The sequence below is a fragment of the Girardinichthys multiradiatus genome, chromosome 7, assembly GCF_021462225.1.
Source record: "Girardinichthys multiradiatus isolate DD_20200921_A chromosome 7, DD_fGirMul_XY1, whole genome shotgun sequence".
Classification (NCBI taxonomy): Eukaryota; Metazoa; Chordata; class Actinopteri; order Cyprinodontiformes; family Goodeidae; genus Girardinichthys; species Girardinichthys multiradiatus.
Window position 1 is genome coordinate 46,360,556 of NC_061800.1, and position 18,301 is coordinate 46,378,856.

The 18,301-nt window shown below is 38.3% G+C and overlaps 1 protein-coding gene across 3 annotated transcripts in view; it reads left to right on the forward strand.

The window, feature by feature from the left end:
- The window catches only part of col18a1a (collagen type XVIII alpha 1 chain a), a 104,917-nt gene that overhangs the window by 67,120 nt on the left and 19,496 nt on the right, over positions 1-18,301 (forward strand). For all 3 annotated transcript variants that reach the window (XM_047370492.1, XM_047370491.1, XM_047370490.1), the window contains 4 exons: positions 4,986-5,527; positions 9,027-9,107; positions 11,814-11,885; positions 17,136-17,214. In XM_047370492.1, coding sequence (XP_047226448.1) covers positions 4,986-5,527; positions 9,027-9,107; positions 11,814-11,885; positions 17,136-17,214 — 774 coding nt within the window. The remainder of the gene's footprint in view (positions 1-4,985; positions 5,528-9,026; positions 9,108-11,813; positions 11,886-17,135; positions 17,215-18,301) is intronic.

Below are 18,301 nucleotides of genomic sequence, written 5' to 3' on the forward strand. Positions count from 1 at the left end.
CTGTGTCTCCTCCAAACACCATGTACGAAAAGCAGAAAAGAGATTGTTTAGCTACACTTGCCGTTAGCCAGTCCTTTCGCTGAAACCAGGTCACAGAAGAACTCCAGTTTTGCCACTTTTCCTTTTGCTGGATTTGAATATCCTTTGGTTTGTCCGCCCACGTGTGAATATAATTGTGTTTTTATTGTTGGTGACATGAATGCTCATGTATCTAATACAAGTTCCCTTTTTGGGCAACATTTAGGCCAGTTTTGTCAAATTAATAACCTGGTATCATCTATTAAATAAAATCTGCCAGTAGACAGCACTATATATATTAGTAAGGCATGGCATACAACATCTTGGCTTGATCACAGTATATGCACTGCTGATGCACATGAATGTATGACCAAAATGGAGGTTTTTGTATCCCTTGGCTATGAATTTAATCAGGATTTTACATTTCAGGTCCTCTCATCCGATTGTGCAAGTTAATTGGGTTTCGAAAGTTTCTGAACCGTTCTCAGTGTCCAATGGAGTAAGACAAGGATGGGTCCTGTCCTCACTTGTTTTCAACATGTATCTTGATGGTTTGTCTGTTGAATTAAGTGCTCATAAGACTGGATGTATGGTGGGTAACCTTCTTGTCAATTATTTAATGTATGCGGATGATTTGATTCTCTTGTCTCCCTTTAGTGCGGGTTTTTAGCAGCTTCTCAGGGTCTGTGCTAGGTATGGTGTCCAGTCTGACATCATGCTTAATCCTAAAAAGAGTGTTAGTATGATTGTTTCAACTAAAGAGGTTTAGAAGCTGAATTTTCCATCTTTTTGTTTAGGAAAAACTATTTTTGGATGTTGTGAGTAAAGTGAAATACCGGCGGTCATATTTTAAGGAGTGATCTTTGTGATGAAGAAGATGTTAAATGACAGTGTTGTAAGCTGTATATGCAAGCTAATATTTTGGCACACAAATGTAACATGTGCACAGACGTTATTAAAGGGAAACCTTTTTGAACTTGTTGTACTTCCTTCTATGTGGCTGACCTGTGGTGTAACTACAGTAAAGCTGCAATGAAGAAACTACAAGTAGCCTTTCAGGATGCATTTAGAATCTACTTCAGGGTTCAAAGATGGACACCTGGAAGTCAAATGTTTTTTATGAGCAACATTCCTACTTTTCATGTGTTATTTTTTATAACATTTTTTTTTTACCGTGTCCTGTCCGGCAGAGTATCGCTCAGAATTGTTGTCTGAGTGCCAAGAAATTGCCCAACAGATTTACTTTCACAAGCAGAGCATCACAGCTAATGCTTTAAAGTTCTGCTTGATATTTATAAAAGAAACTTTATTATAAACTTATTTGGGAATATTTCAATTGTTACGGACACGGAGACTGAAATGAAAAGGAAAAATGAAGCTCAAAAAAGAGAGAGATGTGGAAAAAGGGGAGAAAAGGAGGAAAGAGTGGAGGAGAGAAAGAAGGATAAAGAGAATACAAGATTACACCTGCTTGCTTATACACCTACAGCTGTTTTTTTTTTTTTTTTTGACAAAATACTACACGGTAATTCTGAATGTAAAATGTTCATGTGTTATTGAGGATCTACGTGTATACATTTATGCGTCGTTTGAATGTGTCGAAGAACTTAAGAGTTAGAGCTCTGTCAATTTCAAAATTAATGACCCCAGATATATGCTTGTATGCTTTGTGATTTTTCTTTATTTTCTTTCTTTCTTTTTCTTTTTTAATGATATGGACTAATTATGTCTGGAATAAAGGTTATGTTGGGATTATGAATCGGAAAATATTATTTAATATTTAATATTAATATTTTATCAAATAATACTTCGGTCTATTAAGGGTTGTCCTGTGAATACCAGCCCAGTAAGGCGATGGTATTAGGACAAAATTATTGAACAGCATAAACTCTGCACATATATGGAATAAATTCACACAATTTCTTAAAATACAAGAATTTATTAACAAAAATAAGTCAACTCAAAGTCAAACATATTTCAATCAACAAACTCTTTACTTTGCTAAAACAATCCAACTAAATTACCAAGCAGAATTAAAGAATAAGGAAGACTAATGGACTATGTACAATATAAACAAGTCGATTAAAGATAATTGGAAATTATGACCAAAAGAGTGATGCAACATTACTATGCAATGTTTATGTTTGAGAACCAAGGATTATCTTGAAGAATCTGGAAGTGACGTGAAGTTAGTCTTGGAACTAACTTAGACAACCATTCACAATGCAAGATCAGATAAAATATTATTTTAATAAAATAATATTTTAAGAATGATCTGCTGAATAAAACCAACCTTCTGGATGGCTAATTCTCAACGGGGTCTCATTAGCTGCCTTTATTTATTAAAATAATATTTAAAGAAATATTATTAAGGGAATGGGAAAGGAGCCAAATCTTTCTGGAGAAATGGGGCTTAATGGTGTTTACTTAGTTCTCAAATTTAGTAAAATGATGTTAGGGACACATTATTTACTGGATTGAAAACTAAACCTTTCTGGGTAAATATTATTTGGCAGCAAGAACTGTCCTTACATGTTAGCAGTTGAAGCTAATAAAGAAGCTGATAACTTAGCGCCAGAATCAAACCACACCTTTAAAAATACCGTCAATAAAAGGGTTAAATAGCATAAGCGCAGACGGCGCGTTATGAGCAATCTTCTGTGTTTAAAATCACCCTTTAAATAAAGTTTGTCTTAACTTTAAAAACACATAGACACAGAACACAAAACTGAGCAGTGTGCTGCAGATAGTCTGCTAGCACCAAGATAGCTGAGTTCAACACAAACAAAACCAAACTTCATAAAATGAAAAACATTTAGATCATTTCAATCTAAATCCTTCTATTTCTCTGTTCTGCCCAAACCTAACCTCTGACCATGATGAGGAAAAGCTGTCTGGGGCGGCGAAGTTTGAAGAAAGCATCCACAGTGAACAATGATTAGCTACAGCTAACCTCCGTAGCTGTGGATGAAAGACGGCTCGTTGTGTCCTCCAACCACACTGCACGTTACCGTAGCCACGGTGATGCGGTCTCTGCTGTCTTCCTTCCAGACTGGGAGACCGCTCCGCTCGGCTTCATAGAGACCGCATCTCTGTAGGGAACTTCTCTGGGACAGTTTGCTTCTGCAGGCCTCAGAGAGAAAGTAAGCAACTCTTACACCTCATGAATGAACGGGGAATACATACAGTATTTCATTCGTACTTAACTTTGCATATGACCGATGATCGTATGACATCCTTGGATCCAGTTTGAAGAGTTTATGTCTGTTTGCCAGCAAAGAGACATCAGCGCGCTTTCCCCTCCTATCCCGATGAACACCGGCGTGGAAGAGATTGGCTTGTTGGAGAGGGGGTGCTCTTATTCAGACAGTGGCATCATGGGAAGTCTGCTACTACCCCCCTTTCCTCAGTTGCTGGAAGTCAGTTAAATGCAATTTATTTTGAAAGTTCCAGAAAGGCTGTACCAGAGTTTTAATGTTGTTTCCATGGCTGGGTCCCAACAGTTATAAAAAATAAAATTATATTATTCATGTTTACCAGGATATTGATACAAAATTTTAGCCAAAACTGTTCATCCAAAGTCAAAGCAATGTTTAAAAATTTTAAATCTGCTGCAAGTGAGACAAACAAGGCTGGACCGAAGTTTATGTTCCACCAATCACAGTAAACATGGTGGTTAAAGCGGTAAAAGCATCTCCAAAGCTCTCTACTGGAGAAATGCAGCAATTTTTCAGTGTGACATGATGCTACTGAAATAAAAGTTTAATCTATTTTAAGGCTTTCGACATGTTTTTTGTCAAGGGTGTCAATAAATGCCAAGGGCACTGTATTTAAATAGGGAAGCAGTACAATCCTCTCACTCAGAAGCTAAACATGAAGCAGAGAACATCTGCGTAATGGGAAGAATTTTTATTGCTGTCCTGTTCTAGCCTGACCAGCCTCTCTGTCAGTTCAGACTCAAATGAAAGCGTCTTTCTTCCTCTGACAGATCGCAGCTGATGTTTATGGTTTCACAGCAAGGACGTTCTCGGGTTCAGCTGAGCATCATGCTTCTGAACAAAGCCAACAGCTGAGCTGTTGATCTCCTGCTCTCATAGCGGTGGGGAGGCTTTGAACCGAGCAGCACATACACTTATTTCTCACCAGGTGGTAAACCGAAACACTTCTTCAAAGTTTCCAAAAGACGTCACACACCATCCGAAAGTCATTTCTCTGTTTTTTCGTTCAATACAAGAAAACATTTTCTTTGATGAAAGGAGAACGTTTAGTTTAAGGATGAAAGCTGCTACAAATGAATATGTATCCTACCACATTAGAGAGTAAATTTTGCTCATTATATTCTGTGCATTTCTGAAACACGTCCATCTTTTAGGCACTGACCTAAGCAAAAAGCTGGAAATAAGCCTCACTGTTTAACATTATGTTTGGACTTCAAAACGATGGATGGATGGATGGATGGATGGATGGATGGATGGATGGATGGATGGATGGTGCAACAGGTGCTTCACATGCTGAGGTCAAAACACACAACTCAAACTAACTCAAACAACTCAAACTAAAGATCTTTGGCCTGTATTGTCCATCTCATGTGAGCAAAGGAATATTTGTCCCTCTTGGTGTTTGAGGCCAAGTAGATGTGTAATTTGTTTAGAGTTGTATCATTTTGCCATTTTTCCTATTATTCGGGTAAATTTAAACACTTTCTGTATTTTTTAAGGTAAAAAATTACTGATTCGTCTGTTATCCTTTGAGAGGACCTGTTTTTAAAGCCAATAAGAAAGGTGGAAGAAAAGTACTTTAGAAACTTACAGTGTTCCTTATGTTGTTTTTGCATCTAACATGTTTTGTCCCTGACCCACATCCTTACAGTTTGTAGTCTAACACCAAACTCTGCCATGCAGCCCTCCTTTCTAACCTCCACCTGCTCTGTTCAGACTGCAAACTGACATCCTATTCCTGTTGTCCAGAAAACAACGGAGTCTCGCTGCTGCAGCTGATTGGAGATCCTCCTCCGGATATATTCCCCGAGGTGGACGGCCCGGAAAACAGCCCCGCCTACCTCTTTGGTCCAGATTCCACCACAGGCCAGCTCGCGCGTGCACACCTCCCCAGCCCATTCTACAGAAACTTTGCCCTCATCTTCAACCTGAAACCCACTTCTGATGATGGTGGCATCATCTTCTCCATCACAGACTCCTCACAGCAGGTCATACATGTGGGGGTCAAACTGTCAGACGTGCAGGGCACCGAGCAGAATGTCATTTTTTACTATAGCGAGCCCGGAGCAAAGCAGTCCTACGAGGCGGCCAGGTTCCGTGTGCCCTCCATGAAGGACACCTGGAACCGTTTTGCTGTCGCTGTGGAGGATGACAAAGTGATGTTCTACCTGAACTGTGATGCAGAACATCAGGTGATGCGAATCGAGAGATCCCCAGATGAGATGAAGCTGGAGGCCGGTGCCGGGGTATTTGTTGGTCAAGCTGGAGGGGAACATCCTGAGAAATTTCAGGTAAGTAAATTTTATTCATTTGAAAAAATTTACAACTAACATCAGCTTGGAAGAACTGGGTCTTCTGCTGTTTCTTGCAGTCCACATTCACTGTGATGAGACAGAACTTTGGTTCATTCCAGTTCACTGACTTGATTTTCTGTTGCTATAATAAATATGTGAAACTAATGACTCTCATGTGATCCACTAGTCTAAATCAAGTATACACCAAACATGTATCCCCCTGCGATCCTCTTCAAGGAACTGAAAGATCACCTGACTGTTATTCTTAGTAATTAAGTACAACTACTGATCTCAGCAGTTTGGTCTGCAGTGGTTCAGTAAAGTTTACTTTAAATCAATGGCAGATATTTCTACAGAGGTCAGGCTTCCAATATGGAACATGGATGGATGTACACCAGACCCAAGACCATGAAAGGTTAAGTGGACTTAGAAGGTGGATGGATGGATGAATGGATCATTTTCTCTTCTTTTTTTATATATATATATATATTGGCCTTTGTTTGTGTTTAACTTTGCAGGAGTTAAAACATAATTATTTCATGTTTACAGTCCTCTGCCAAAAACTCCAACCTCATTGTAAAATCCCTATTTGAATAGTTTATTAACATTTATCAGTATTTCATGAGAAAGTCTTTTAAACAGAGTTTTTAATCAGAATCAGGTTTATTGCCAAGTTTGTACAGACACTTTGTTCTCAATAATGAATATTTTTTTGAATGTACATATATACACAATTGACTTTATAGTGGAATATAATCTGATATCAATAAATGTGTGTATATATCATCCCATGCCATGTTAGTTTATATAGCAATTTGAATTATAAAAACATGTGGTTGACCAAAGTGCTGCACAACAGTTAAAAAAGAAGATAGACATAAAAATCTATTAAAATCCTAAAAACACTAACATAGCACAATAAAATTGGAATAAACTCACTATGATGTCATGTGTCATTCAGGTTTTTTTAATAAATTTTGTCATTTACAATTTACCCTCTGCAAACCAATTTAACTCAGTTTTATACTGTTTTTTATTTTACACATAAACTCTATTTCTGTTACGCCTACATTTCTAAATACGCTGCTTTTATTGAACTATTTTACCACCTTTGTTGTGAAAAAGCAATAAAAAATTAACAGTAAGACAAGACTTAAATGTTCACTGTGAGGTTGATGCTTTACTTTATTTAAATCCTGTTTTTATTTAAGTACTGTGAAACAGATAAAACGTTCATCTAGGCACATGAAAGACAACTACTGCGATGTACAATTTTAAGAAATACATAAACGGCAAGCCAAGTCTAGATTCGCTGCAGGCTGGAGCTTATTCCCAGTGGTCCATGCATCACTGGGCATGCAGACACAACTCAGCATAAGGTTTCAGTTTTTCTTAGCTAAGACACGGGCATTCAAGTACTCTAATTGGATTTTAGAAGATGAAGCAAGCATTTATCAGTATTGGTTTCTACAAAGATACCAGTACCTTCACTGATATGTAACAACTTGACCACATGGACCACAGACAACAGAAATATAGTTGGGTTCTCCCATCTTGGTTAAATACTGTTTTTTTGTTTGTTTTGTTTTTTTGCTCTATCTAGTAGCAAAAGTATATTGTTTCTTTTCAGTTTATAGCAGCTGCATGAATAAAATGTGAAAAGTATACTGTTAGAAAATCTTTTGGTTTGATTTCTGGACCATTTCCTGTGAAACAAACAAACATAACTTTGCTAATCGCAGCTTTAATAGTGCTATTCCAAATAAAGTAACAACAGTTTTTATTCATATATATATACAAATTGGCATCATGCTGTTAATGCCATGTTAGTTAAAACTCAATAGAAGTGTATTCATCTACAGATTCTACACTAAGTTAGCCTGATTACTTCTAATATTTTGTGACAACTTTTAAAGCCAAATATTTCTATATTTATACATTGTTCTTTTATTTTGCTGACTTATTAGAATAACTACATAATGCACTACATTTAAAAGTATTAAAATACATAGAATAAGCTTTAGCCTTTCCAAAGTCTGGAATAGTATGAGAAAAACATTCCAAAGAAATAGTTTCTTGGCTGTTTTCCATTTTCCATGTGCCCTTTTCTTTAAACACATTTTTTTGAGATAATTAGAAAACCAAGTCAACATAAATGAGTACACACACACACACACACATACCCGCACATGTATCCCAACATGCACATAGTTATGGTGATTTATATTTACGACGGTTAGCTGGGGCATAGGTCATAAGTTGGGTTTTGTGTGCAGTTTTGGAGCTTTTGTTGCTTTATTGCTTAGAAATCACTGATATTAAACCCCAAACACTGTAAAATATTAATCACATCAAATTATATTACACATTAGTATTAACAGTTGATAAATATACTGAAAAATTACTAAAATGTATGAAAATGTAAGTCTGGAAAAGTGTAGAATTTTGGAATGGAACATTTTTGTGAATATTTTACTGATTCAAAGGAGGTTGAAACTTTTTTCTTGATTCTAGAAATTCACATCTCCAGCAGTCCTGTGAATTTATCTTTTTCCCTAATTGAATTATGTTTTGTCCTAAATCTTTGAACATCTTAATGTTTAGAGTATGTAATAAATATGAATTCCATTAAATGTAGTGTGCTGCATTCACTGTTTACATTTATTTATAAAGTAAATCTTAAGATTTATGTTGAAGATCTGATGCACTGTGATGAAAGAAGCCTGTAAATCTGAACCTTGGACAGAAAATGCCAGCACTAAATAGTGCCATCAAAGGTCTTCACTGAGAAGGTTCAAATGTTGCTATTTGTCCTCAAAGTTCTTTTAAAATCTTTTTAATGCTTCACTCTGGACATAATGTGTCCCAAAGAGTGAACTTCAAACATAGCACCAAAGAAAGCTCCTCCACAGACACTGCTAATGGCTCATTGATAGCAGAGTAGATATGACTGTGAGAGCTTGTAACAGATTGTGTGTTTGAGGTACAGACAGAAACTTCAATGGACCCACTGATTTAGCAGAGAAGGGGAATTCCCCGGGAATATCAGGAATCCCACAGCAACAAGTTCAGAGACAAACATTCATGTTTATATGTCCGGAGCAACGCATGTTGTGTGTGTGTGTGTGTGTGTGTTCTTGTACTTGTTGCTGAGTGAGAACCATTTTTCGTATTTTTATCACAAAGTGAGGACATTTTGACAAAGTGAGGACATTTTCCTAGTCCTCACTTTTTCAAATTCCGTTCTTGGGACAGGGGTTAGGTTTAGGACTAGGGTATGAATTGAGTTATTGTTAGGGTCAGGGTTAGGTATTAACTGGTTAGGGTTAGTGTTAGGGTTAGGGTTAGGCACTAAAATTCAAGGAAAATGAATGGAAGTCAGCGGAAGTAACTGAAAAGTCCTCATAAAGATAGTAAAACATGGATGTGTGTGTGTGTGTGTGAATGATTATATGTATCATTAAACATCAAACACCAGAGACATGTTGTGTTTCAGGGTGCGATCAGTGAGCTGAGGGTGGTGGGAGACCCCCGCGCGGCAGAGCGGCTCTGTGAAGAGGATGATGACTCGGATATGGTGAGTAACATCTAATCACATTCTTGGAGATAACTGACTGTATGCACGTCATTTTCTGCTGTTCCTCTGCAGGAATGGCACATGTTTTTTTCACAAAGTTAAGGAAAGTATTTCTAGAAAACAACATCTTTCTGATTATGGCGACGATGTGATCTGATTAAACTCTCCATCTGCTGCTGCTTAAGTTCCAGAAACTGTTCATCTGAACTTGATGGTACAGATGGTACAGCACAGAGCTTTCACTCATGTACATGTACATGTTTTACTGTATAATAGGTTACAGAACAACAGTCCATAATTATGGTACAATACAATATTACAGCATGCTCCACATTTGTTGGTTCAGTTCATTTATTCAGGTGGAAATAAAATCCCAAGTTGGTTGGCAACAATGTTTTAATCATTTCCCAAATACTTATTGTTTCATGATATTGATGTAGGTTAATATTCTTACACTTAAATGTTTCAGATCATAAAGGAGATTTTAATATCCAAAAAAAATAATAAACAGAGGAAATGAAAAAAGCAGTTTAGCTATAAAACCAAACCGGCCCTTTTTTGAAAAATATTTGTCCCCCATTGTTAGAGTGTAAATTAGTTTTTTATTTATTTTTGATTCACTCACACTTAGGTCTGATTAATGACTGACCTGGAGAATCAAGACATCACCTATACTGCTTCTGTCTGACAGCATGAAGTAGGCTGAAACATTTCATAAAGCATCACATCATCCCCGATGAACTTTTAGAATACATGAGAAACAAACTTACTAAAATCCATCAGTCTAGAAAGACATTTCTACATCTTTGGGCCCCCTGTTAACTACAGTAAGAATCAATTTCCACTAATAGGGAAAACAAGGAACAGTGGCGAACCTTCCCAGGAATAATGTCTTGAAAATATCTTGAAAATATTCCGTGGACCAGGGAGACAAAAGTGAAACTTTTTCCGAAATTGTGTCCCTTTACATCTGGTTTTAAACTAAGATTTTCAAAAACAAACACCATATCTACCGTCAAAAATAGTGGTAGTAGTGTGATGGTCTGAGGCTGCTTTGCTTCCTCAGAACCTGGACAAATTGCTGTAACTGACTAGTGGCCAATTCTGTACTTAAGTTCACTTAAGATGCTGTGGAATGACCATAAACAGGCCTTTCATTGTAGAAAACCCTCCAACGTGTCTGAATTTAAAAGAACATTTCTAAAAAACAGAGTGGGCCAAAATTCCTTTACCGTGATGGAAAAGGCAGCTGTTGTCGCCAAGGGTGGAGCAACCAGTTGGGTTGTTTTCACATAGGGTCCAGTTGGTTTGGATAGATTTTCACCTACAAAAAACAACAATAGAATAAATCTTTTTGGCATCAATTGGTTTTTACAGCCCTGTTCAATAAAATTAAGCCACCATGAAAATTTAAGACTGTTTATTTGTGAGTCAAGCTCTAAAATGAGCAGAAGTTTAGAAACTTTCCCCCATTGTGTGGGAGCTCTCCTGACCTCGACCACCCACATGTAAACACAGGTGCCTCACTGCAGCCTACCAGCAGCTTGAGCTGATATTTAGTGAAACAATCACAGCTGCTCTGCATGTTCAAACCGCAAGAACCACCTCCTGACTCAAAGAACAACACACCATCACTTGTCATGAAATCTTTAGTTGTTGTTCAGACAAACATCAAGAACATCAGAGGTTTGTCAATTCAGCATTTAACTCAAACTGTAATCATTTTTGTCCAATGTTTAAAGATGCTAAAGCAGAAAGATTTGTACCAGTTTACTATACTGCAACTGTAAACAGTGCATCACTACCACAAATCTGCCACTCAAGGTAATGTTGGTGCACAGACTAAGCAATTTACACATGTTCTTATTAAGTTACATCTTCCTAAACCAGGAACAGGAACAACAAGGCACAAAAAGATTCCAAGCTGCATGAGGACGATAGAGAGCATGAGCTGGTTACTGATTTTAAGATATACCGACTGTTCTCATAAGCTTCAAAACCATGAAAAATACCCATCATATGGATTTTTTTCCCTGAAATGAAATCATCATTTAAAGAAAATGTTCAGTCATCTTTTTTTTTTTGTCAGCTATTAAAACTGGTTTGTAAAGGGGAAATACTTTGTCATTGCATTTTAAGCCAAAGTTATTTATACTTCTGGCAGATTTAAAATTAAAATTATTTTCCTTTATCAAGACGTTTTTGTGTCTGAGAGGAAATTAGACTGAAATCTCTCAAAAGATAATAAAACGATGAGAAAGGATTAACATTAATTTAAAATGTCAAAATGTATGTCTACCCTTCCCAGTAATTAGTAGCATTGCAGCAATTAAACCCTTTGTATAACTGCTGAGCAGCTCTCCGCATGTTCTCACCAGTATTATGTGATGAGTATCTCCAAGTCTTTTTGGTTGGAAGGTCTCCCTGCCATCATCCTAATCTTGACTCTCAGATCCAAGTCATTTCAAGTCAGAAGACACATGTTGGTCAAATTCAAAGATGACTTTAAACCTAACTCAGCCAGGGATATCACACAGTTTACGAATGGCAATAAAGAAATCTCAGAATCGCTTTATTAGTTGTGTAAATTCTTCTGAAAAAAGTAAGGTGAAAAGTATTTTTCTGGTTAGCTGAAGATGCCCTGGATTCACAGGATGAAGCAAAGATAAATGCTGCATGAATCAAACATGTGATTGGTCTCCTCAGGCTTCAGGAGAAGGAAGTGGCTACGAAGAAACCAGACGCCCAAAGCCCTACACGGAGAAACAGCAATCCACGGTATGAAACGCTTCTATGTTTTCATTTGAACTTCTCTGAGTTATTCTCCTCAAACATTCACAGTTTTAAAAATTCATCATCTCATGTTAGGAGGGGATTACATGAAAGCACTTTGCTGCTTAAAGAGACGGTTCACCAGGCCATGCTTGTATATCTTATACATAAGCTATGAATGGCATACTGTGCTGTGTTATATGTGCCAGTGAAGCCTCAGGTTACTTTGTGTAAGTGATTGAACACTCATTCCTGAAGGAAGATTAAAAACTGCTGAGTTTATTCCTGAAAATCAAGCTGCGTCTGTCTTCTACATTTGGAAACTTTTTCCTTTACTTACAAACTGGAATAAGTTACTTTTCACATGGTCCAGTCATGCTCCAAGGATCACTCCCAGCTGCTCATTAGGTTTCTCTGAAGCTGACTTTCAGAGACTTTATCTGCATTTTTGTTCCTTTTTTATCTCTGTCACGGTGTGACATTTTGGACTTTGGTTTTGGTGTTTTGTGAGGGTTTATTTTGTCTAGATGTTTCCATTTTGGTTTTTGCATCAGGTTTATTTGTTTCTGTTTCCCTCTAGTTTCTCTGTTTACTTTAGTTCATAATTATTCTAGTTCTTTATTTCCTCCTCTGCTTTATGTTCTTGCTTAGTTTGTGTTTTCTGTTTGTTTAGTCCTTTCACTCTTCCTCAGCCTTTTTATTTGTTTCACCTGTTCCTTCTGCTTCCCTGCCTCCTTGTCACACCTGTTCTCAGTTCCCTTGATTACCTGCCTTTGTCTTTCCCCGTATATTAGTTGGTTTGGTGTCTCTGTTCGTTGCTGGTTCCTTGTGTTTGTCATACCCTGTTCTCAACCCACGTATTTGTGCTGAGTTTTTCCATGTTCCTGCAGAACTAATCTTGTAAGTTTTTGGATCTGGACTTTTGTTTGTATCTGCAGTGCCTTGTTTGGTTTCTTTGAAAACATGTTGCTGCCCAGCTCTTGTCTGCACTTTGGTCCGCCTGCAAACACTATTATGACAATCTCCACTGCTTTCCTCTTTCTGCTTTCTGTCCTTTGCACTTTCACACCACAGACACCCACGTACGGTCCTCCACCCCACCCATTCTAGAGATGCTCTCGCAGGCTAAGATGTGCCACAGCCTTCAGCCAGTGCACATGAACCCAATACATTTACAATTATAGAGTTAGAAAAACCAGATGTCAATTTGTATCCGATCCAACTCAGGGGCTCCCCTCGCCTCCAGGCCTTGTTGTTTCCACTGGTTTCTCCATTAACGTGCCTTCAGGAACCGACAAAGGGGAAAAAAAGCTGCAGAGGAGAGTTTGAGGTTAAGGTCGGGTAGTTCATTTGGGAAGTCTCTGCTCGTTTATTTGCTCCTTCAGCAGGTTTTACGAGGATTTTTTTTCTGTCACTCCTGTAGACGTTTATTACCAACATGTTGTATGAAATGTCATGTTAGAGAAAACAGCTGGTGTTTTTAATGTCCACCTGCCAATATTTTTCCATCTGATGAGGATCTGTTCACACGTCCCATCTCACCCTCTGCTCAGTCATCTTACCTGTGCAATTAAGGCAAGTCCAGGCAGTGAGCAGTCAGAGATGGAGAGCAGAGGTGAGACTTTCCATTTTGTCTTCCTGGAATTTGCGGTGATGGATGGCAGAGCGAGTCTTTATTGGGTCACTGCCAGATCAGAGTGCCCCCTTAAGCATGAAGCCCAAACTGGCAATGCTTTGGAACAATAATTACAATAACGATGGTTTCAGATTTAGGGATAGCTGCTACTTTTACAGAACATTGTACAAAGAGAGTTCAAAATGGAAACAAAATCCATTGTTAGGAAATAGTTTTTACATAATCTTCATGCAACAAATATTTCACTAACAGTTTCTACAAAATAAATTCACTGCACTGCATGTGATGTGACAGCCAATTCTGTTCTTCTCTTTGCAATGGGAAAGACATGAGAACATGTCATTCAAGTAAGGCAGATGTATGTTAATCTTCGTAAATTAGGAGCTCCTGGCCCATTGCTGCAGTCAGAGCAATGATTAAACAACAGCAGCTGTGACAAACACGGCTGGATGAGGAACCAAGTTTATCTTCCACCACACAGTGGGTAGGATGGTAGGTAGGAAATGTGTTAATGGGTTACCAAGTCTCCATAACAACCATTAGACCATTAAGTTTAGGGAACACTAGAGGAAAAGCTGATTCCATCCTACAATGACAATCGCAAACGTGCGGTTTAGTAAACTGTACTGGGACTTTAACTGGTGAGCTACCTGTGATCAGATGAGACTCAGATGAAGCTTTTCAGGATCAAATACTCCAGGTCGGTCTGCTGTAAAACAGGATGAATATGTGGAAAAGCATCTTATGTCTACTGTTATGTACGGTGAGAGGTCTGTGATGCTGTGGGCCTGATTCTATTCCAAAGTCCATAGGAACCTTGTTAGAGAACATGGCATCATGAAGTCTTTGAGATAAGGGGATATTTTAAATAAAATCTGGGGAACTCACAGAAAACTGAAATGGGTCTTCATTGGGTCTTTCTGTAGGATAATGAACCAACACATATGACCACACTAAATCAGAAATGGTTCAGCAGAAAACAAAATTAAGTTTATGTCACGGTCATCTCAGTTCCCACATCTGAATCTTGTCTATGGAGCGAGCTAAAGAGAAGAGAGTGTGAGAGACGAACCAGGACATAAAGCAGGGATGACAACTTCCAATCCTCAAGAGCTACTTCCCTGCCACCTTTAGATGCATTCCTGATCCAACACACCTGAATAAAATGGCTGAATTCCTTCCTTAGAATTCAGTCATTCAGCTCTGTGGAGGCCTGGTAACAATCAAATCATTTGATTCAGGTGTGTGGGAGCAGGATTGCTTATAAAGGTTGCAGAATTGTTGCTCTAGAGGACTGGACTTAGGTACTCTTGATCTACAGAGATTGTGCTAAGAGGAATGGTCAAAGATACTTCTGTCTGTCTGCTCCAACCTTGATAGATGAAAGAGGAGACGACTAATGTCTGTCCTTATGGCAAAATCCGAATAGCTTTATTGTCATCATACATGTCTGCATGATGAAATTGCTGCAGTTGCCACTGAACAAAAATGAGGTGCACAGATATCTGTGTTTAAGCCAAAATACTCCAAAAAAGGCTGATTTATGCTCCAGTTGAAGTGTAACGGTGGTTACGTGTTGTAAGCAGAGAGTTCCCACGACAAAGAGTTGCGAACCTCTGGTGCCACATTTTCTAAATGTTTGGAGTGTTTCTTTCTTCAGACTTGAGCCAATAATTTCACAGTTCTTCCTTGTGATTCTCCAGAGGACAAACATTTAACGGCCTGCTGCACAGCTGTGGAGGCACAATATCTTCACTAGGTGATCTTCCATTTAGAGGGTGCAGATTCATCAACACTGACTGAGCATCTCAGCCTCCCACCTGGCATTAGCAGCCATGATGGATGATGTAACTGAGTAGGGTATTCTTCATTAAATTCATTCATAAATCAAGTTCTAATAGTAAGGATTGGCCGGGAAGGATTCTTAGCTCAATCAGTGCCGTGCGACGCAGAGCGGAGAATGTTTCCCTGCTGAGAAACACGGTTAATTATCAACATTGGCATGACATTACACCTTCAGCTGGTCCTCATCTTCTCCTCCTCCTCACTGAACGTTTCTATATTCTCCACTCTTTATTCCAACGGGAATCATCTCAAGTTTTAGGAACAAAGTGAAGAAATCTGCTTCTGTTCTCATTTCATCTCACGGGCCTGATGAGTTTGCTGTCTGGAGACTGAAAAAATGTATCCACAGCGTGATTTCAGAGGGTAAGCAGGAATATAATGAGTCGAATAATCGCAACCTATGACTAATGTCCTCAGCAGTATAAACAGAATCAAAGCGCAGCTACAGAAGAGAAAACAAATCACACAGAAACTGTTTCAAACATTGCAACATTTATAAAATCCTGTTTCAACCCAACATTTGTATGTTTTATGTTCCAGCTGATTAAAACAAAATAAAATAAAACATTTTAGGCAACCAAGTCAGTGAACATGTAGCTGACTGTTATTTGAACATATCTGTCATGGAAATGGACCACTTTATGATGCATTCGGGTTTTTATTCATCCACCTAGACGATAATAAATTATTTAAAAACTTTTCACCTTTCATGTGATAAATATCTTTTACAATTCTACAAAAATGTCAGGATGGAAAAATAGGATTGACCTATTTGCTCTCTTGCTTCCTTCAGTTAAATCCATAGTTTGCAGAGAAGTAACAAAGAATCAATCATTCTAGAACGATTTAATGACATATTTAATTTCCTTCAAAGGAAACATCTAGACCTGGCGAAAATCCCCCAAAACCTTATGGAAAAATGTGTTTTGAGCTGTTGGAGCTAACCCAGAACTTTTCAACCATAATTTAAAAAAAAAGTATTGCTATAGGTTCATTTATTTTAAGATGGAGCTTTCGATTTGAATAAAATCAAATGAGTTCACCAGAAGAAGATATAAGCTTTAGAATGGCCTGTGCAGAATTTACAATCTGTGGATGACAAATGTGCTTCCAGTCTGAGAAATCTGGAAAACCTTTTGGAGCTAAAGTGGGTAAATATTGATGAGTCAAGATGTGGAATGCTGACAGACTCCCACATGTTGTAGCTTTTTGATTAGTTTTTCTCTAAAGGATTAGTTCGTTTTCTGAGTTGAGCTGTTAAGGATAATTGTCACATTAAAGGTTGGAAAAACAGTGCTTATTAAACATATTTGAGTTTTATTCTGGTATCTGGTGATGATCTGATGTTCATATTTGTTGATTCTGTGTTCCTTCGCAGCCTCAGCCTTGGATTCCTCCGGGCAAATGTAAAGTTGTGCAACACAGGCAGTTAATTACCAGCAAATGAAAGAAAATAGGCGGCATTACCCGCTCCACTTGTGCGTGCCATGTTGAATCAGTTGTGTTGTGAAAACGCTTGTTGCAGAGCTGGGAGACATTTGTGATAGTTTGTACAAGCAGAACTCCCTTCCAGTCTCCAAACATTAAAGCCATTTGTAGAACATGACTCATTTGGGTTTGTGATTCATGGTTACGGGGAGAAACTTTTCCCATGATGGAGCATTGTTTACAGAAGCTTTTCTCAGTGGGAGGTAGACATGAAGCTGCAGAATACAGAGCAAAATTCCTCTCCATTCACTGATATTTTAAAATTTGGATCTATGCTTGTTCTGCAGACAACGTTTGTGTCTTCTCCGCCCATCCCACAGCCGCCACTGGATAGGAAAGGAGAGGAGGGAACCTTCAGAGAAACAGGTAAAGTTGCATTTCATTTCTTCATTTATCGTCATTTTTGACACTTGGATGAGTGAAGTTATGCGATACAAGCATAAAATATCAAGGTGTTCCTGTTGGAACTGCTGTTGGCTGTCAGTTCATTTTAAGGAATTTCAGGATTCTCTGTTTCAGAGATGTAAAACACAAAATGTTCAACTTATTTATGATTTTATTCAACCCCTGGGATCATGTGCACATCACATGGTGTTGCAGGGTCCTTTAAAGGGACACCTGAGACAATCGGAGCCGAAAAAATGTATTAACAGATAAATGTCACCATCTAGTGGATTGCGGGAATAACGCAGCAAAGAAGGATTTACTTAAAAAGAAAGGAAGCTTCAACTTGTATAAATATTTTTCCCTGTTAGCACAACATATGGCAAAGAAACAAGATATTACATTTTTCTTGTATCTGAAACATTGTTATTTGAAACGATTTTATTTATCACACTAAAAAGAGACCCAGCTACTACTCACAGTGCAGAAACACAGGCTTGACCAATAGAACTGTTTGCTTTGAGAAGCTCTATAAGAGCAGGAGTTTTCTCCATATTCGTCTATCTAACAACCATCATTCCCCTAAGCCTTCCCAGGAGTGGATGTCCTACCAAACTCACCTTTAGGGTCAGAATGTGCAACGCTCTAAGAAAGGACCAAAGAACCCAAGAGCTCCAACTCTGACTTTTATGTTAAAACTTATAATTAGACAAAAACCTGAACAAGTAAGACTGGTTGGAAGGACTAAAAGAGAAAAACAATATTGCAGCCTAACTTTGGTTTGCAAAGTTGCATCTGAATGAAGATCACCTGAAGACATCTGGAACAATGTTCTTTGGACAGATGAGAAACACAGACGTTCGGCCATAATGCTCAGCACCATGTGTGGCGACAACCTAGCAAAGCATGTCAACACTAACCCCTCATGCCAACTCTCAAGCACGGTGGTGGAGGGCTGATGATTTGGGCCAGTTTTTGCAGCCACAGGACCTTGGCGCCTTGCAGCCATTCAGAGGGACATGATCTCTTCTGCAGATCAAAGTATTCTGTGGCTTGGTCCAAACTGGGT